This window comes from Calypte anna, chromosome Z (assembly GCF_003957555.1).
Source record: "Calypte anna isolate BGI_N300 chromosome Z, bCalAnn1_v1.p, whole genome shotgun sequence".
NCBI lineage: Eukaryota > Metazoa > Chordata > Aves > Apodiformes > Trochilidae > Calypte > Calypte anna.
This window is the reverse complement of record NC_044274.1, coordinates 20779532-20800895: the sequence shown is the minus strand read 5'-3', so window position 1 is coordinate 20800895 and position 21364 is coordinate 20779532. Positions and strand designations below refer to the sequence as shown.

Sequence of the window (21364 nt, the reverse complement as noted above, 5' to 3'; positions counted from 1 at the left end):
TTCTGCAGCAGTGTAATATCAAGCAACAGCTTCCAAAAAGCCAAACAAATCAGTGCCTGCCTCTATTAGACTGATGGAAGCAATGGTTTTGTGAGTTTAGAGTTTCTATTGTGCTTCTGCCATTTCTGTGAGCGTAATTGTCCCTCCAGTCAAGTCAATGGGAAATTCAATATAAACATCAGCTAGGCAGAACTGATCCATACCTACCTCGTCATCCAAGCTAAATAAAAGATAGTGTAGTTGGGAAATAAAAACACCCTGTCCCTTAATTTGGGGGATAATTATGCAATGCAAAATACTATTGACTAAGGCTGTTTCAAATGCAATAGTGATGAACTTACATTTCCTAATTGGAAAGAAAATATAGGAAGCAAAATTTTCTCCAGGTGTTACCATCAAGTGGCATAATTATCACTGGAAGCACTAGCTTCAGTTCACCAGAATATTCACTGGATGTGTAATATGGGAAATCCCATGTGAGTGCTTACTCTGCCTTCCATTAGATTCTGGTTATGAGGTTTCTTTGAACCAGTTTCTTTATCAAATCATTCTTTCCACAGAACAGGGTCCTTTTGGTACATGTAAAGTTGATCTACCTTTTTATAAGTAACTACATGCATGCACATATTTGGTCATTAACAAGACTCTTCTCCAGATGTAGATTATAAATGTTTATTGAACGTTTCAACTGTTCCTGAACCAATTTTTTAATTAGAAGAGAATATAATTATTAGTTATCCTTAACACTGCTGGCTGTTAGATTTTCCCCGTGTACTTACTTCACCTATTGCCTTTCTAGAATTCTTACTTTCTGCTTTAGAAGTCAAATAAAAGTTTAGTTTTCTACTTCTCTATATCTATTTTTTTTCCTGAAATACATACTTTAAATTTCTCTTCTAATGGATTTTTTTAGACTGTGTCATCTACTTTTTGATTCTGGAACATCTAGTAAAATCTGTAAAAGCTTCCAATAATCACTCACAGTTTTCCCATTCTTTTTAATAAGTTACTTTGTTTTTAATTGTTTACAGAACTTTTTAATGAAAGAGGAAGATATGAAGCACATATTTAGGGAAGGTATATATTGTTCAACATGTTTTGATAAAAAAGGCTATACAAAAGAAATACTGTAAGCAAAAGAAATTGCTTACAAAAGAGGGTTTATTACAGGTAAAGAACTGGTAGATGACAACAGTTATTGTAGAAAAACAAAGTGAAAGGTTTCCAAATAGAACTCTGGCTGGTTTGTTTACTCTTTATTACTAAGCATGGCGTAAAAGGTAATATGTGGATGAAAAAGCTGGATATTTGGAGTATTGTGTTCAGTTCTAGGCTCCCCCATACAAGAGAAACAAGGAGACCAGAGCTAATTGGGGCATTTCTCATATAAAGAAAGGGTTCATCCTGGAGAAAGGTTCAGAGGGATCTAACCAATCTGCAAATGCCTGACTGGGGGGGGGGGGGGGAAGAAGGAGAGAGGCACAAAGAAGATGGAGCCACTCTTCCCATTTTTGCCCAAAGAAAGGACCAGAGGCAATAGGTGTGCACCAGGAAATTCCATTTCAAAGTCAGAAAATTTTGTTAACATGAGGGGAGCAAAACACTGGAATGGGTGGCCCAGATAGCTTGTGGAGTCTCTAGCATTCCAGATACTCAAAACTCTACTGGACATGGTCTTGAGCACCTTGCTTTAGGCTTGCTCTAATTGGACTAGATGAACTTGAGGTCCCTTCCAACTTCAACTGTTCCATGATTCTACAAAACACAGAGAACATTGCTGACATTTAAAAACATCAAACAAAAACCAAAAAATGTTTGTAAACTGGTCATCAATACATTTAGATCAGAAATTTAAATGAGGAAATTCTATGCAAACTGACCAACAGCGAAAAAAATAGCTTTGACACTGAATTTGATCGGTTTATGAGAAGGATTAGAAGATGGCTTCCCACAATAGCTTATACTAAGACTAACCCAATGAGCAGATACCTTCAGTCTTAATTTTCAAAACTAGGGATTTTAGAGCATGAAGTATGTAAGGAAGTTTCAGGCACTCTGATTAAAAACAGGTACACACCTGATTAAATACACACCTTAAATACAGGTTATCTTAAACATGTTTTTAGTAGATGTCTTTAAAAGAGATAAAACACAGGTCCAGATGGACGGTGGTCCATCACATAAAAGTTTTGGCAAGGAACATTGGGGACAACTTCTTAACTTGTATCTGCTATAGGGAGAATTCACCTTACCATGCTCAGAATTATAGGTGTGGATCTTAACTTTCTTCTAGGCACTAAAGCAAGTAAACTCATACTACATAAACATGCAGTTGTCCTATCAAATTTTGTTAGGGCCCAAGGGTGCCTCTCCTCCAGGGATGGTTGCCCTACCTCAAGTACCATGTGCAGTTTTTTCTGTGTCAGTGCAAGCAGGATATCAAACTACTTGAGTGTGTCCACAGGAGGCTGATGAAGAGGTGAGAAGTCTTGAGAGCACAACTTAGGAGGAGGGGCTGAGGTCACTCTGTTCAGCTTGGAGCTGAGGAAGCTGAACAGTGACGTCATGTCATGGCAGTCTACAATTTCCTCAAGGAGGGACAGTGGAGGGAGAGATGCTGATCTTCTCTCTCTGGTGACAAGCCATAGGACACGAGGAAATGGAATGAAGCTGAATCAGGAGCAGTTCAGATTGGGCATTAGGAAAAGATTCTTCAGTGGTCACTGACTGGAACAGGTTCCTCAGGTGCCCCTTGGTCATGGTGCCAAGCCTGTCAGAGCTAAAGGAGTGTCTGGACAGTTCTCATGTTCATACAGTTTAGTTTTAGGTATTTGGACCTAACAAACCTTGTGGGTTCCTTCCAACCTGAGACATTTTATGATTCCATGATTTAGCTGTCTACGGCTAAAGCTCAATACTGGCTTCATACTGTGGTGATGTAGGAAGAGTAGTGTGAGGAAAAGTTATTGGAAGTGGAGTCCTGCCCACCTTTGTTCCAGAGCTTCTTCATGCTCAGGCACTTCCTTTCAGCCTCTGCCTGAATTTTATTGCAGGAATTCCTGTGCTTGTTACTCCACCTTCCTGACTCTTGACTCTAATCCTGGCCTGGTCAATTTATTTTCTAGCTTGATTTTGGATCCATCTCATCACTACAGGTTTGCCTGGTGTCTGAACTGGTGGCTGAACCTTGATACCATCACCAAGCCTGCAAATAAACCAAGAATCCAGGTAACAACCACATCAGTCATGATCATATTAGAAAGCAGTAATGACAGAGAAGAAAAGGTGTCTATTTCTTGAGTAAATTCCATTTAAATCTTTGGTAATTCTTTTCCCTTTTGAACTGTAAGAAGACCTAAAATAAGAAGAAATGAAGGATGGAGAGTTAGGGCTCATAAACTTTGGTTCTTCATTTATACTACTCATTACAAGGGTAGTAAAAACAATACTACTATGCAAATGAGTCCCCCTAGAGCACAGAAACATTTGATCACTTTTTAACTGAATATTAGACATACATACTTCTATGTTTAATCATTTTCTTAAGATAAAAATTGTGCAGCACATTACTTCACTCTTAGGTCATTCACTGCCCCATCACATGTTCTAGTATAAAGTAGCAGAACAATTTATAAGGATGGTTTGAAGTGTATTAAGATCTGTAGCATTACTCATGATTTTGACTACTCTCTTGGATACTCAGACCTAGCTGCGTTGAATGGTAGCCAAAGGACAAATATATGAGGCTGTTAATGCAATTTACAGAATAAAGATATACAACAGATCCACTCAAACATAAAACACTGATGTTCTTAAACAAAGATTTGTGGCAGAAAAAGAATCCTTAATCCCTAGTAGTTAAAAGGAATTTTGTTGGATCAAGTAAGGCTATAAAAACCAGAATGTTTATTGCCTCACACATCCTGTGACTATATCATACACAGTCAAAAAACTGTGAATAATGCTTTCACAGCTTATAGTTTTACAGGCTGGAGAAAAAAAGCAACAGTCAAGTTACTCTTCAAAACTCTTAAAAAACCTACCATTATGCAACAGTATAAGAATTCCACCCAGTTTTTCTAGAAACAGGAATATTCAACAGGTATACATTAAATGTACATAAAGATTATTGGAGAATTCATGTACAAAGAAACTTAATGCAAGGAAATAGTTTATCCTCAGAACTTACAATTGATAAAAGGATAGAGATTATACTGTGTGAAATATTTAGTAGCTTCCTTATACAGAATTATTCTGGACCACTGATACATGTCAACAAATCTGAGTCAAATTAATATGCTTTTACATTGAAACACGTACAGATTCTTCATCACTCCTGGCATGAGAAAGGCTTGCTTTCATGCAAATAACTGTTCCTTTTTCCATACCTGTAATATATACTTAGAGGATTTCTCTGCCTTATTATTTCTCTACTTCATTATTGCTGGATTTTTATAGCGCTGTTTCTATTCCTCTGCCCATGCCCTCTTTGACAGTGTGACAATGAGCAATAATACTTGTCCCCTCCAGCATGCACTCATTAATTCCATTGGTTTTTTTTCTCCTATTGAATGGAACTTCTATTGTTTATATTTTTAAATTTATAAATAGCGATTTGATTTTCTCAAAGCTGATAGTTCATAAATTCATATTGTATTATAGCTTGATGCAACTTCTGTAGTTGCTGCCATTGAGGCTAGGTAGTTTCTGAAAAGCTTAACTTCAGCCTAAGTTTCTCTCTCTAACCCAGTGTAATGTGAATACACTGAAAATAGAAAAAAAAAAGCAGCCTCTTGATTCAGAAATACCCTGGCTCCGGAGCTGGGTTTACTTTGCTAAAATGTATCAAACTTGAATCCACAAAAGCCTGGCTTTTTACACTGTTTAAAATGTATCAAACTTATTTCCACCAGCAGATTCAAATCAACAGACTCTCTTTTGTCAGGACTAAAAAGATAAAATGCTAAAGCGCCAGACAACTAATGCAAATTGGTAGCAAATACAAGAATTTCAGGAAATCTGAATACAAAGGGAAGACCTGCAGCTACCAATTTGCAGCCTCTGGCAATAATTGAAGAAAAGAAGGAACTTTTTACTATATAAAAAGTCAGAGGAAAAACGGAAAAGATGACAGAGGAAGAAAGAAGCAAGAAGCGAGGAGCAGAACGGCAAAGCCTAAAGAGAAGCAAGCAGACAGAAGCAGTCAGCAACAGCCCCGCCATCGGCTTTCTTCCGAGGGTGAAAAAGACCTTTAATCGTTCTCTTTCTTTCTTAAAAGCCCTTTCCCTGGGGTGATTAATTTGTTCAAAAAACCTGTTTTCCCTGTTTCTCTCCCACTATTGACTCCTTCCTAAGACTCCTGTCAAAAGTGGTGTCATTTTTCCTCTGAAATAAACAGTTGTAATTCGTTCAAACCATTAACCTGGTTACCTTGCAATTTTTAGGACGTACATGCCCAGTGGATAATATTTCCTCACAAACAAATTATAAAATATTAATAATTATGGAGTGTGACGCCCAGATATCTGGACTGACATACAGGTAAGCCACTAAGATGTTTATTGTGAATCCCGAGTTTCACACTTCTAATGATAGTATCTTTCATTGGTGGATCCTGTTCCACTTCTTCCTAAGCCCTGCAACTCTCTCATCCATGCATTTGCAACTGACAGATGCAAAATTAAAGACTGTCTGTCTTAAAATACTCACAGGCACATGTGTAGCTAAAAATAACAGAACAGGGTTGTTAAACAGAATTCTAGATAAGTTTCAGAAGTGAAAATTTACAAAGTAGCAGTTAATTGTCAAAATTATAATTATAAACATATCCTTAAAGTCTTTTTGAAGTACTCTGATGGTGTGCTAATGGCTGTGCTGCTTTGTTCCAGTTGCAGTGAATTCTGGAATTTCTGTTGTCTCTTTTTGAGTTACTCAACTACAAAGCTGAGTAACTGCAAAGCAAGTACCCCGATCTCCTGTGATCCTGTGGTTGAACTGTTCTGAAATTGGTAGAGTGCAAGCCTCAAATGAAGGCCTCCCATCAGGTAACAATCCCATTTCTTAATTCCTAATACAGATACACAGTGGCTTTCAGCCAGGGTTGCAGTGGAGGCCTGTCTTCTCTACCTACTTGCCTATTTTCACAAATCCTAAAGGAGCATATTTATTATGTAGAAGGTCTCTACTATTTTGTCAATAAAACCATTCAACAACTTCCTAAACTATTAGGGGGAGAAGGACACCAGAAATGGTAATTACATAACATGATTTCCTAGAGAAGCAAAAAAATCCCTACATTTTTTACTTCCCTGCTACTATGAATCAGTCACTTTCCTCTTTATATCAATAAGGCAGAGAAGACATAGAAAGACAGACAGATGAGACTACTGCTGTTACATGAAAGTCTGGAACTTGGAATTAATTTTGCAGCAGTTCTAAAAGGTGGCAATATTAACCAGGTTGTGTATATATAGTTATTCAGTGAGTCATTTTTATTTTGGCATATGTACCTGAATTGAACCTAACATATTCCTCTCTACAGCTTCCTGAGGAGCGCAAGTGGAGAGGGAGATGCTTGTGCTGCTCTCCCTGGGATCCAGTGATAAGACTTGTGGGTTCAAATGGTTCAAAGCTGTTCCAAGTTAGGTTTAAACTGGACATTAAGCAGCATTTCTTTACCAAGAGGAGAGTCAAACCCTGGAACAGGCTTCCTAGAGGGGTGGCTGATTTGCCAAGCCTTTTGGTCAATCCTAAACTGGTCAGGCAGTTGAACTAGATGATAACTGTAGGTCCCTTCCATCTGAAGCTTTTCTATTTTATTCTATTCTATTCTATTCTATTCTATTCTATTCTATTCTATTCTCAAAGTATATCACAACAGGCTGAATACTACAGATGGGTTTTGAGTACAAATGCACAAATAATGAAAATTTACACATAGCACAAAGTTGCATTCAAGATACTCAATCTCAAGCATTTTAAACTAACCAGATCTAATCAGTGACTCTGTAACAAAATATATTTCTTACTTGACTCTCTGCTGTGTTCAATATTATAAATATTACCAGATAGACATGCAAATGCAGAATGCCCTTATGGCACATGCTCCACAGAAACAAATTCCTAAAATTATTAATACAATTTAAGAGGTTGCAAGACCATTACATGTACTAAGGTGGTACCCTCAAAAGTAATGAATTTCTTATTCACATCAGTGTCTGCATACATAGCTGTGTAAAAAGATGGAAGGACTGATGCTACACAAGTGATGCAAAATCTCAAATCCAGAATTTTCAGTATGAGAATATTGAAGGCTTTAGCAGCCATTCAGGTTATACTGAGATCAACTAAATATTTTTTTCTGAGGTCAGTTCAGTAGGGAGCAGAGAAAACACCACGGCTATGATAGCAGCAAGCAGCTAATAAAAGCACTTTTACCGCTAGGAACTGCACGGTGCTCTGCAGCTCACCACTGAATCACCAACAGAGCAGGTCAGGATTTCCTTCAAGGGACAGGAGATACATCCGGCATGTTGTCAAGCTAGGGGCAAGTTACTTGTAGTCTACCTCCAGATCATACCTCACACTTGAGCAGGCCTATAACGGGAGAGACAATGGACATATTGGACACTGCCATGTGTACACGGTACTGTCTCCCAACCCGTCCAGGCTCCCAGACCCAGCCTGGACGGGTCACAGACGGGTCACTGACGCATTCTGTCACCAGCCTCCACAGGGATCTACAACGTGTAATTTCCACTCAGAGACCTTAGGAATCTTTTTTTCGACCTGCAGCCTTGTTTAAACGAGCAACAAACACCTCCGTGCAGTAGCAAGGTAGAACGTCAACAGCGGAGAGTCACCGGAGGGCCACGGAGGGATGGAGTCAGCGGAGGAGAGCAAACCGCAGGACAGCACTGCCGCGTCACCGGTGGACCCCGCCCGCCGCGGGAGGCACCGCCCGAGGCTCCCCATTGGAGGGCCCGGGCGGGGCCGTGCTGTGTTCGCACCCATATCTGCTTGGGTCTGGGCGACGCTGACTCACCTCGCAGTGACGTCTGGAGGGCGGTGGCAGCACAGGTGGGTTGGGCGGCCCGCGGAGCCGTTCTGGGCAGCCGTGGCGGGTGCGCTCCCTTCCATCCCCGGCCGGCATGGGCGGCGCGGACACTTTCTTCCTGTTTCCGCTCGGCAGGCAGCCGCCCTTTAGGGGTGACGAGGGGGAGGGGGGCGGAACGTTAGCGAAGACGGGACGGTACAGTACGGCACGGCACGATCCACCCGGCCTAGGGTCTGGCAGTAGCTTCTCGCCGCCCCTACATCCCCATCCCTAGCAGCGCTCTCCGTGCCGAGCGGGGTCGGGCTGCGGGGGCGCCCTTCCCTCACAGCCAGTGTCTTGTCTCCGCAGGGACCTCGCTAAGGCGCTCGGCAGGCCCGGAGGGTGCCCGTGGCGGTGCAGGTGAGTGCGGCGGGGCGACCCCGGGGGCGGAGCAAGGCGCGCGTCCGGCCGTTAGTGCGGGCTGGGAGCCGTGGCGGCGGGCGCTGGGGCACTGCCGCCCGCTGGTCCCAGCCCGGGGAGTCGCAGGCGGCCGGCCCGGAACGGCCCGGTGGCTTCTGGTATGGCTGCCGACGTGGCAGGGACGTTGTCCCGCCTTGACGACTGCTGGTAGGTGCTGGGAGGAGGGACCCGGCTCCCCCTCTTCCGACAGAAACCTCCCGAGAGAGAGAGAGAGACAGCAGCCGGGCTCTGCTTCTCCTCTGCCGAAGAAGCAAGGGCCTCAGGGATTTTAATTTTTTTTCCATGGAGCAATTTCTTCTTGACAGTATCTGAAGCTCTCTTGGATGAAATGACTAATTTTTTTGTAAACAGTGTAAAGTATAGTCAGCTCTTAGTTTGTATTATGCTTACTTTTAATTCCTAGCAAAAATGACCTTGGTCATTGATAATGAAAGATGACATTAAAACGGTAGCTTCTGTATATGCTTTTATTTTTCTGAATAAACAGAAATTATTTTTTTATTGTTCCATAGGGTTTTCTCAGTAAAAAAACAGAAAAAATGTTTGATGTTAAGGCTTGGGCTGAATACATCGTGGAGTGGGCCGCAAAGGACCCGTATGGCTTTCTTACAACTGTCATCTTGGCCCTTACACCATTGTTTGTAATTAGCGCAGCACTTTCGTGGAAGCTTGCAAAAATGATTGAGGCCAGGGAGCGGGAACAAAAGAAGAGACAAAAACGCCAAGAGAATATTGCAAAAGCCAAACGAGCAAAGAAGGATTAAATGGGGAAAAGCCGTCTTACTTGAGCAAAAAATCCACTTCTTAAATGAAACACTTGTACATTTTGTAACTGTCCTTTGATACTTGAACCTGTTACTTCCTGAAGTATGAGATTTAATACCTTCAGTGTATCTTTTCTGTTAAGATTATTTGTGTTAAAGGTTGCCCAAATTACACTTGTTACAGTAATTTAATTTCCTGCTTCTGTTGTAGTGCAAGTTGCTTTTCTAAATTTGCATGTTAAAGTGAAAAATTAAGTATCTGGGTGGCTCTGGAAGTAGATGATTTTTCCTTACTGAGATGATTTTTCCTTACTCAATGGCTGTTGTGAAATTCTCAAATTGTGGAGCAAATGTGAATGGCAAACTGAATTACAAAAAAGCAAGTTTTGGTATTCCTTCAGCAGACCTGGAGAGATGTCAGCTTCAGAAAATGGGTAGTATGCCTTACTGACCTCCTTTAGGTACACTGCTGCACGTGGCCCCGCGGTTCATTCAGCTGTGTGTCCATAGGGTGTGCTGAAGTGTCTCTGGTGGGGCCTGTCTGCAAGAAAAGCCTATCTTAGCTTTTCCTGTGTCCTGAACTACCAGCCATCATCAGTCTTGAAGTTCTGGCCAAATGCTAGGAAACTGATTGCTTTTTTTACAGTCTTAATTTCTCTTAAGCTACTCGTGTTCTACAAAATACTACTGTTTTGTTTTGTTTTGTTTTTCCGTAGCAGCCACCTGAACACTCCATCTATTACTAGTTTGTTTCTGCCTTCAGAAACTTTTCATGCCTCAGAGATAGCCATAAATGGGGTGAGACCAGACGGCCCAGGGGCCTAGTGTGCCATGTCCTAATGACCTAAAGGAGGTGGTCAAAAGGAAGGGTGCTGTGCTGGTGATTCTTGCTAATTGCTAATCTTCAGGCTACCTTTGACTTAGGGTCTTCTGATCTTGGGGATATTTGTTCTGATTTGGGGGATCCTTGTTCTCATGGCCCTTGAAACTATGCTGCCTTCCAGGTTGCAAAATGTTGGCATACTGGAAAAAAAACTATGTGGGCTCTGTGTTGTAAATATGCCAAAATTATTTAACCTCAATTCCAATTAATGTTTTTCATACAGAAGTGATTAATTTTTCAAAGCCTCATTTCCATTAACAGAGTAGTCCTAAAGAGATTGTGGCAGATGTTAGGTGGTTACATGTAGCATAGATCTAAGCAGCAGCGCAAAAGTTGTGCTTTCCAGCAACTAGCCCTTCTTTATGTTTAAAAATAATAAAACCTTAAATTAATACCACTGTTCAAATGAGGAGTCATACACATCTGGCTGACACAAAAGGGGATTTGAAGTGGGGAGTATTGCTGATTCTCAGTTCTGTTGGTCAAAGCAAACATTATTATTAGAATATGACATTTCAGCATTTTATACATACATGGGATTTCACAGGCTCAGCTCATTCCTGAGCACGCCTGCAGAGGTCAGTTGTTTCTCTCAGCACTGCACTTCCTTCATTGCGCCACTAGCGCTCATCGCCCTTAGGGTGAGGCTCCGAGGAGTCTCGAACCGGCGACGCCGGCATTGCGGTACTGCGTGCTAGCCGGCTAAGCACGTAACGACACAACCCGAGCAATGCTGAGGGCCGCGGGTTCGAGACTCCTCAAAGCCTCACCCTGACGGGGATGAGCTCCAGTGGAGCAATAAAGGTAGTGCAGTGCTGAAAGCAGCACTTAAAGCCAAGCATGCCGAGATTGTGAGTTCCAGTGTGAGTTGAGCCCGTGTCTTAGGTCTTACCTTTTATTGGCCCCCTGGTCCTGCTCATGCGCAGTGGGGGCCTGCCCTAATCAGGCACAGGTGGGCTTAACACAAGCTCACGCCCACTACCTGGCAATTAGTGGCACCTGGTTGCCTCGTTTCACTACAGGATTTAGTCTCCACTTTTCTGTCTCAAGTGTTTTCAAATGTGTATGTGTTCCACCTTTTATACCTACATAGCTTAAAACATATGGAGGAGAGCTGATGAAAGATGCATTGAATAAATAAATTTGATACTTTTTTTTTTCAAAAAAAAGAGTGCATAGTCTTTATTTTCACTTGGAAGTTTTCAAACACTATCTCTTAAGTCAAAAATATGTGCATTTTATGTATCCTAATCTATGGCCAGGTAGATCAAATAACTTAGACAAGTCCCTGCATACACCAGAAATAAAAAATTTCTTTTCTTAATACTAATCCCTTGTGCCAAACGCTGTGTTATTTCCCAGCAGCTTTACCAAGTGCTTCTAACTGCTATTATAGAAGTTAACTTGTAGTTTAACTCCACCTGATTTTATCCTGCTTTTGGCTGCAAACCAAACATTATTCAATCATTGTTTTCTTACATTTAAGTTACAGTAATATCTCCAAAACTAACAGTGTAATCAGTGTTGTGTCACAGTGATTCATAGAATCACAGAATGGTTTGGGCTGGAAGGGGCCTTCAAGATCATTAGTTCCATACCTCGCACTACTTGATTTAGTCTGCCAGTTCCCTCGGGACCTGTTGGATGTATCATCAGGTCCTATGGATGTGTATACCTTCAGGTTCCTAAATGGTCTTGCACCTGATCTGCCCCTACTATGGGTGGCTCTTAATTCTTTCAGTCTCTACTTTTGGCTTCTGTGACCTGTGCAGTGTGCCTTGAGCCCTTGCCAGTGAAGACTGAGTCAAAAACCACAGTTAATACTTACCCTTGTCCATACCCTAGGTAACCACATCTCCCATTTCCTTTTAGAGAGGGCCCATGTTCTCCCTAGTCTACCTTTTGTCACTGCTACCTATGGAAGATCTTCTGGTTGTCCTTGACATCCTTGTCCAGATTTAATTCTATCATGGCTTTAGCTCTCCTAATCTGATCCCTGGCAGCTCAGACAATGCCTCTTGGTCTACCTGTTTTGTTTCCACTGCCTGAGGCTTCCTTTTTGTGTTTGAATTTATGCAGTATCTCTTTGCAGGCCTCCTGGCATTCTTGTTTGCCTTCCTCTTTTTTTGGGATGCATCCCTCCTGGGTTTGGAGGAGTTTATCCTTGAATATTGACCAGCTTTCTTGGGCTCCTCTCCCCTCCAGAGCTTTATCCCATAGTACTCTACTAAGCAGGTCACTGGAGAAGCCAAAATCTGCTTTTCTAAAGTCCAATGTAGCTTGCTGTGTGCTTTTCTCACTGCTCTAGAAGCCATGAAGTCCACCATTTCATGGTAACTGTGGCCAAGGCTTCCCTAAAGCTTCATGTCCTGTGAGGCCCTCCTTGTTAGTGAGAGCAAGGTCAAGCATAGCACCTTTTCTCATTGATTCCTATACTACTTGGAGAAGGAAACTGTCACCCATGCAATTGAAGAACCTCCTGGATTGCTGTTGCCTCGCTGTATTGTCCCTCCAGCAGACACTGGGGTAGTTGGACTCCCCCATGAAGACGGATTTGTGAATGCAAATATGCTCTGTCTATAGAGAGCCTTATCTCCTCAGTCCTTCTGGTCAGATGGCCTATAGCAGATTCCCACTGTACCATCTGCCCCTGTCTTCCCTTCAGTCCTGACCCATAAACTGTCATCTCCTCATCCATACCCTGGTGGAACTCCATGCCCCCTCCTCCCCTGCCTGTTCCTCCTAAAGAGGAAGGACATCCCCACCCATCCATTCCCACATTTCAGTCATAGGAGCAGTTCCTCATCTCAGTAATGCCAGCATCAGAGCCCTGCAGGAACACACATGTCTCCCAGCTCCTCTTGATTTCTCTCCAATCTATGCACAGAGGCACCTAAATTGGGCTCCTGATGAAGCTGACTTTGTGGCTGGTTGGAGCAACTGGAATTCGCTTGAGGAGTTTTTCCAGTGCTTCTCTGTCAGTTCCTATTATCTTGGGAGTCCCTGGGTCTTCCCCCATAAGAAATCAAGTGTGCTGTGTGCATACAACACACTTCAAAGCAACAGGCTGAGAACTCCCACTAGCACACTGTCCCCTCTAACCTTAGTGTGTCATTCCACAGCTTGTCACAGGCAAGCCTGGTATTAGCCTCCTGCCTCTTCAAATCTAGTATAAAGTTCTGCCAATGAGCTCCACAAGCTCCTGAAGAAAGATCCTCTTCTCACTTTGTGAAAGGTAAATCCCATTTGATGCCAGAAAACTAGTGCTGTGTAGGCCATCCTGTTAACAAAAAGCCTAACATTGTTTCCAGGACACCAGCCATAGAGCCATCTATTTATAGACTTTTTCCAGTGTTGCTGCCTGCAACAGGAAGGAGAGTAGGAAAAATAACCTGTGCCCCAGCTTCCCTCACCAACCACCAAGGCCCTGAAGTCTTTTTTGATCCTTCTTGGACTATGTGCTATGGCTTCATCACCGCCCATTTGTAAGATCAGCAATGGGTAATAGTCTGAGGGCTACAGCAGGCTAGGAATTTTCCTGGTAATGTCCTTAACCTGGTAATGTCCTTAACCTGGGCCCCAGGGGAAGTCTACCTGGTCAGGAGAGGAATCAGGTTTGATTCCATTTTTGGTTTTGTTCTGATGTCTGTTAGCTGTCCCAGGGAGACCAGAACATGATTCCACCAGTCTCTCTCATCAGTTACCTTTGAAAGGCTCTGGCAGTCTCTGCAGCCTGAGACCTGGCCAGCTGCATGTTTTCATTGGAGCTTTGATTGAGTTGCCACATCCATTCCAGCAAGCAGAGAGGATAGAGCTTTTCTGTGGGTGGATACCATAGCTGTATTCCTTCTGAGAGGGCAATGAGCACCAACTGAACTTGCCTCTTGAGCTGATAGGGTCACTACACCCTTCCTTGCATGCCCTTTTGCTCAAACAGCAGTGCTGACAGCCCCACACTCAGGCTGATGTGTCATGCTCTGGCCTCCGGCACTCCCCAGGCAGCTTTTCACACGTGTGGGGATGGCTGTTGATTGCTCTGTCAAGGCACAGACCCCATCAGCACTTCCTAAGAGAGCTGCTGGCTCCCAGTGGGTCTCTTTGCTGTGCTGGCAGATCCCTGCCTGAGGAAAAGCCCTGTGTATCAAGATCTTCTGCTCTGCTACATGTCAGGGTAGCTCCAGAGAAGCTTCCCTCAGTGATGGTTAATGAAATCAACTTTCCCATGCACTTGCCAGACGAAAGCACATTTTCATTGCAGAGGGAATTAATAAGCATTCTGAAGAACTATCTTGAACTGATGCCTAGGTTTGGGAAAATCTAATTGTGCTGGTTAACTAAAATTTATTACATCAAACCCAACTTTAAAACTAAATGAGTCTTTGAAGAAAGCACAATCTAGAATTATCTAAGAATATTAACTAAAAAACTTTCTACGTATGATGTCATGAGATGAACAGCAACTGTTGAAAACAAACTTACATAGTAACACATCCATTTTTTCATTAAACTCACTTTACAGTTGTTTGTCACAATTAAACCTATTTAAACAGTTCTGCAAAAATAAATGAACCTGATTTAACATTAGTTTATTGCACACTCACTTATATATAATTGCTGTTTATGTTGTCTGTTAAAATATCCATTAGCAGCATCTGTACATTGCATTTGTTTATTTACTACTACTACTATTACAACTGCTTGGTGGCATCCAGGAACCTGGCTGAAAGGTGCTTGCAGTGCTTGCTGGATCTTGCGAAGGCTCCTTCTTTCCATAGTAAGGGGCTGATGCATGGCCTTTAACACGAGTATGAACTGGTTCAGCAATGAGTCCCTCCTTGTATTCCTGGGCCTGAAGCAGCTTATCTTTTTCAGATACCTCTTTTATTTTCTGTTTCATTTCTTCTCTATAATTTTCATTCTTAAGAATTTCCTAAGAATACAATAGAAAGGTAATCAGATAAATTGGAAGTAAATACAATACACAATTTTGGAATAAGTCACTCTAAACTGTCATCGTTTTTCTTAATTTTACAATGCAAATTTTTAGGTATGTAGGTAAAATAAAACATGGCAAAATTTATTTTTTTTTCTCCAACTGCAATTTCAGCCCGAGTTTAAAATGGTCTTAATACTCTGATCACATGGCTGAGCAAAACTGCACTCTGCTGGATCAAAAAGTAAAAGAAAGGAAGGAGAGTTATCAACAATAAAACTATGTTAAAAATAAGGCTACCCCTTACATTGTTTTCTAAGTAGGACTTGCTACTATCTATTTATCCCTTGCATTCCTTCTTGTAACTCACTATGCCTATGACCTTAAGTATCTGTGCAGTTCTGGGAGAAACAGATGTGCAACCTTGACTCTAATAATGAACAAACCGAAGCCATGCAAGATTAATACATAAATAAGTAACTTTAAAAAACAAAACAAAACAGGTAAGACAGAAATAGGACTAGTAACTCATGAGAAGACAGAAATAGTACTAGTAACTCAGAAAAAAAAAAGGAAAAAAACCCATGGTGAGCAGAAGCTTCAAAATCACTGAGGGAAATCCTGCCCCTGAGACTTGGAAGACAGCTCAATAAGGCCAAAGACCAGCATGGGACAAGAAGCAAAGGATGCCAACACATCCTCAGCTGATGAGGCCTGCAAAATTGAACTGGATGTTTTGATGAGGACACGAAGCACAACAATGCTTATGTAAGTTGTGTGTTAATTCTAGGTATCTACCAGGTGTGCTAGTTAAAATAAATGTACTGCATTCATAAAATCATATACCTACTGCCTCCGCACAGGTGAAAAAATCAAATAAGAGTGGTCTAATTTTAAAGGTTTACCTCCACCCCAGAAAAAACAAAGCAACTACCTGATTCATGATCCTATGTCAAGGCTGAATAACCTATCCCAGACATGTATTGAGAGAAGGCTCATACAAGTTGTGACACAACTGATGAACCTCTGTACTAAAACATGGTTGTTTACATGTTAAAGCTGGAAATTCACTAATAAAGATGACTTGAAATGAGATTTGGCTGCTTCCACTGAGAAATGCTGAGAGTGTTAGTTGAAACAAGTACAATTACTGGCTTTTCCATAGCTATAACAGAAAACCATCTGCTAGCAGAACTTGCTGGGTTGTTCTGAGGAAAACACAAAAACTCCCAAAATAAATACAAATAAACCCCCATGAAAAATACTGAAGCTTGTTTATTATTTGTTAGCATATATTTCCTATTAGAAGGATGATTTGCAAATTCTGCTAACAATACTTCTCTGTGCTTTTGTTAGGGCTGATGGTGAAGAGTATTAGGAACAAAAGCTGATAGTACAAATTTTTATTGAACTTTGAAGCCCATTACAACTTAACGTCTAATACATCTTCCATCTAACAAGGAAGCTACTGATATTCACATTTAGACTGGGACACAGGAGGAAAAAGGCCAAACAGCTTTCTCTGGGTTACAAGTATATGTAAGAGATCAGTAAGAGCGAAGGAGAAACTAGATCAGTGCAATTCTCTCTTAGCAGAGACCATGACATTATTTTAGGAACAGCACTACAATACATGTGATATTGCCAAGAGTTAACATAGCAAATATGCAAACATTTGCCATGAAAACCGACACCAATACTTAAATTCCCAGATGCACAGAGCAGAGCCAAAACACATTATATACCTACACAGCATGACAACACACAAGCAGAACATAAAATGGTTTTGCAAACTGAGGGGATTGTCCCATACTCAAATAAAAATAAATCCAAGCATAACAAGGTCAATTTTTCAACAGTTTGACAAAAACTCATTATAACATCTCTCAATTCCATCCTTGTTCACTCCATGGTATAAATCTACCATGACCTTACTGATTTCAGTGGAATTACTTCTGTGGTGCTTTTATCACTGCACTATTAAGAAACAAGGTTATATACCTGTGTGACATCCAAAGACTGCATCATAGTCTCTGCTAAAACAGAATGAAACGATTTATTAAAGAAATATAAGTCATTTACTGAGAACAGCTGCTTACTAACTGCAAATCTTTTCCAGTGATTACTTTAACAGTTATTTAAATTTGGTAATAGCAGCTGTAAGTAAATTACAAATGCTCCAAGTCCACTTTAAATGTTGATATATAATTGTCATCTGGTTTTCAGACTCAGGTAAGGCTCTTGTAATTAGCTCTGACTGGCCAAAGAATAGCTGTGATTTAGTAAAATAATCATGTTGATCTTGAAAAAAGCATGAGGAGTGATCCTCCTTAGCAAATACACACACACAAAAATACTGTTTTCCTGGTATGAGCCAGGATAGAACTGATTTTCTTTCTTGCAATTTTACTTTCAGCTAAGTCTCTAAGTAGCCTCACTTGCTGAAATCAACAGCATGACAGCATGTTTGCCAGTCTGCTTCTAGTTACTGCTGGAGAATGGTATGCAGAGCCAAGACCACTGCTTGGTTCTGCTAAAGATCTTATGCTCTGCGAAGAAAAAGGGAATAACAGCTGTGACCCTCCTGTGGGGAGGACTGTGTGTGGCAGACAGGAGACCAAAACTGACCAAATGAAGTATTCCATTCCACATGCAACAGATTCAGTATAAATCTAAGTGGTCACAAGGGTCAACCTTTCTCTTTGTCTATGGCCAGCATCCTGGGAGGATTCTGTTCATTCGTCTGCCTTTGATCCATGCCCTCCTAAATATGTGTGTTCCTGCCTCCAGCTCTCATCTGCCACTGACTCCAGAAGCCCAGTCTGGGACTTTTCCAGGGCTGCCCTGCAGCTTTGGTAGTGATGTGGGAAGGGAGGGGAAGTGTGACAGTGTTTTTGTATATACTTGGTATGGTATGCAGAACCAAGGGTACTGCTTGGTTCTGAGGAACATATTGTGCTCCAGAAGGAAATAGGGAATAAAGTTGTCACAGCTACAACCCTCATTTGGGGATGAGTGGACAAGACAGAAAGGTAAGAGTTTAAAAAAGTGATCTCTAAGGCTTTCTTGAAGAACCTAACAATATTATTAACGAAATGCCAAAGTGGCTCATGTGGAGTTTAGGGCAGCTGCTTTCTATCCAGAAACTGATGACCTCTGCATATTCTGACACCTTAGAAGTGGTAACAACTGCATGAACAATGAATGAAAGACGGCCTGCTCATGGGGTCAACAGAGTTCAACACAGGTTGCTGTCTTCTAAGTGTGTTGTTGCAAAAGTGACCAGGTTGTCTTTCGTGCCACTGGCAAGAAATTTTCATTTTCCTTGCAAACTACATTTTTTTAGAACCTCTCACTTACCTCTAGCTGAGATATATCACCAAGCATCCTCTCCTGCTTGGAAACTGTATTCACCTCTACCTAACAGGAAGAAACTCCTCCACAAGGTTGTCTCTAGTCAAAGGACTTCCAGTACCTACCAGGCCTGCTTTGTGGGCTGAAGATACAGAATGGAGCATTCTTTCACTCTTAAAGAATCTCATATTGTCTCTGCATTCCCTTTTCTGACTAAACTAGTAGTCTTACAAAAGAAATAAATCTAATTCCTCCTAGTAGGAAAGTGTCACAAACACCAGATATTTCTTTAGACTTGTTTATTCCTTCTGCTGGGGTTCTGCTCTTGCCAGTCTTCTCCACTTCCTGAACCTCACAATCTGAGGAACTCTTCTTCCCCTTCCCCTTACCTCCTTACCATTTCCCTCTCAGTCCTCAAGCCAGTCATTGGTTACAGCACCACTCGCCTCTTACAGAGCATTTTCAATCTCTTGAAGGCAGAGGGCAAACCAAACCTGCACACATGCAGCTCTAGGGATGCACATAGCTAGACAGATGTATCAGTGTAACTGTCTCTAAGAGGCATTGTTTCAAGTTATTTCAATAGACTGGTAATTGTTTTGGTTTTGCTCTTCCAAGATGATTTTCTGAAGACTCTATACCCAAACCTATAAGGTTTTTATGTATTACTAATATTGAGCAAGATGTCACATTTGATTTCAGATGGGTTCATATTTTGCTGAAATGAAACATGAATAGCTTCTTTATGTTGTCTTCAAAACTATTTCAACTTTCTACGTTATCTTAGTTATGTATGTCAAAATAATCATAATTCCTCTTGATTTAATAAGGTTAGCTCATTGACATTTGATGCCAGAACCAAGAAATGTGGACAAATTAATGTTCTTTGTTTGAACTTTAAAGACACTCATGGCTTGGCTTTGTGAATGATTTCAGAAGGGCTCTCCCCAGGCTTGCTGCAAGTGCACTGATGGCTGATAAGGCTGATGTGGGACAGGCAGTGTGGTTGCAAAAGGCCAGCAGAAAGTGTCCTGTTAGGGGACAGGCACGATATGCTGCTTTCTGTGCTGTCTTTTCTTCCCAAGACTGATTCTCCGTGTGTTCTCAAAGAAGGCAGCAGCATTATGGATGGTATCTCCATGTCTCCCGACTGGAGGCCAGAATGGACCACTGATGGCAGTCAATATAGCCAAAGCTGAGGCATTGTTTCAGGGAGTCCTTGTGTCTCCTCTTTGGGGCTCCTCTGTTGTAGCAGCTGGTGGCAAGTTCACCATAGAGCACAATCTTAGGGAGGGGTGATCCTCCATCCTGGAGATGTGTTCTGCCCATAACAGCTGCGTCCTCAGTATCATGGCCTCAGTACTGGTGACCCCTGCCTGTTCAAGGATGGTAACATTGGTCACACAGTCAGTCCAGTGGATGTTTAGGATTGTACGGAGGCAACACTGATGGAAACATTCAAGGAGTCTCAGGTGATGGCAGCAGATGACCCATGATTCAGACCCATATAAAAGAGCAGACAGAACAACGGCTCTGTAGGCACTGATCTTTGTACTTTTCTTCAGGTGTTTATTGCTCCAGACTTTTATGAAGTCATCTGAATGCTCTGTATGTCTTTGCTAATCTGTTCTCTATCTCTTTGTCGATATCGGCGTTTGAGGAAATAATACATCCCACATAGCTGAACTGCTGGACTGACTTAAGCTCTGATTCACCTATGGTGATGTGGGGATGATGGAAGTCTTCATGTGGTGCAGGCTGGTAGACAACTTCTGTCTTCTTCAAGTTGACTGCCCAAAAGATCTGTAGCCTCTGCAAAGCAGGATGTTATGTGCTGCAGAGCTGCCTCTGTATGAGCAACGAGGGCAGCATCATCAGCAAAAAGCAGCTCTTGGACATGGTGATTTAGGGTCTTGGTTTGGGCCTTCAGTCGCCTTGGGTTGAATAGGCTCCCATTGGTACAATATCAGATGTAAATGCCATTTTCTTCATTGAGATCTGCCGTGGCCCTCTGGAGCATTGTGCTGAAGAAGATTGTGAATAGAGGGTGTGAGAATGCAGCCTTGTTTCACACCATTGATTATTGGGAAGGATTCAGAGTGCATCACCATATCTGACTTGGCCCTGCTTATCCTCATGTAGCAGGATGATCATTTTGAGGAACCTGGGGGGCATCCTAATCGTTCCAAGATTTGCCACAGGCCCTTTCTACTCAAAGTGTCAAAAGCTTTAGTGAGGTCAATCAATGTCACGTAAAGACCTTTGTTCTGTTTCCTACACTTCTCTTGCAGTTGTCTGAGAACAAATACCATGCCTGTGATACTCCTATTGGCTCTGAAACCACACTGGCTTTCAGCTAGAACTTCATCTGCTATAGCACTACTAATCTATTCAGAAGTATTCTTGCAAGCATTTTTCCAGGAATGGAGAGCAGAGTTACACCTTGGTAGTTGGAGCAGTTTGACTTTTCTCTTTTCTTCTTGTACAGGGTGATGGTGACTGCATCACAGAGACCTTGTTCCCAGCAGCTCACAAGGAGCTCGTGAAATTTAGCATGGAGTGTTTGGCTTCCATGCTTCCAGATTTCAAATGGGATTCCATCAGCCCCAGCTGCCTTGCCAGTTTTCAGCTGCTGCATGGCCTAAAGAGTCTCTCCCAAAGTAAGGGCTATGTCCAATTCAGTTTTTACCAGTTGTTGTGTAATGCGCTGAATTGCTGAGCCTTGGACTACTCAGCTGGCACTGAAGAGAGTCTGAGAATGTTCAGGATGGAGTTTTTATCTGTGAGAAGCATTTGAACATCTGTGCTGAGCAGGGGGCTTTGAACCTGGTATGTGGGTACATAGACGACTTTCAGCACTTCACAGAACCCTCTGTGGTCACTCGTAACAGTTCCTAGGCACATATTTTAGTCTT

General features: G+C 41.9%; 3 protein-coding genes and 1 long non-coding RNA gene across 6 annotated transcripts in view; 2 read left to right on the top strand and 2 right to left on the bottom strand.

The window, feature by feature from the left end:
• Positions 1-1046: 1046 nt before the first annotated feature.
• Positions 1047-8127, bottom strand: LOC115599900. Its single transcript, XR_003988683.1, has 3 exons — positions 8045-8127; positions 2394-3205; positions 1047-1755 (listed from the first exon to the last, which is right to left on the bottom strand). It is a non-coding gene; the product is annotated as an uncharacterized LOC115599900 (long non-coding RNA).
• Positions 8128-8367: 240 nt separating this feature from the next.
• On the top strand, positions 8368-9636 carry SMIM15 (small integral membrane protein 15). Its single transcript, XM_030467549.1, has 2 exons — positions 8368-8455; positions 9028-9636. The coding sequence occupies exon 2, from the start codon at positions 9055-9057 to the stop codon at positions 9277-9279; it is 225 nt and encodes a 74-aa protein (XP_030323409.1). The 5' UTR covers positions 8368-8455; positions 9028-9054; the 3' UTR covers positions 9280-9636.
• The window catches only part of ERCC8 (ERCC excision repair 8, CSA ubiquitin ligase complex subunit), a 78564-nt gene continuing 65581 nt past the window's right edge, over positions 8382-21364 (top strand). The window contains exon 1 of the mRNA XM_030467544.1: positions 8382-8455. The gene's annotated coding sequence lies outside the window, so the exon portion shown is untranslated. The remainder of the gene's footprint in view (positions 8456-21364) is intronic.
• NDUFAF2 (NADH:ubiquinone oxidoreductase complex assembly factor 2) overlaps positions 14465-21364 on the bottom strand; it is a 43824-nt gene continuing 36924 nt past the window's right edge. For all 3 annotated transcript variants that reach the window (XM_030467546.1, XM_030467548.1, XM_030467545.1), the window contains one exon: positions 14465-15092. In XM_030467546.1, the coding sequence (XP_030323406.1) occupies positions 14832-15092 (261 nt within the window). In that variant the 3' untranslated portion in view covers positions 14465-14831. The remainder of the gene's footprint in view (positions 15093-21364) is intronic.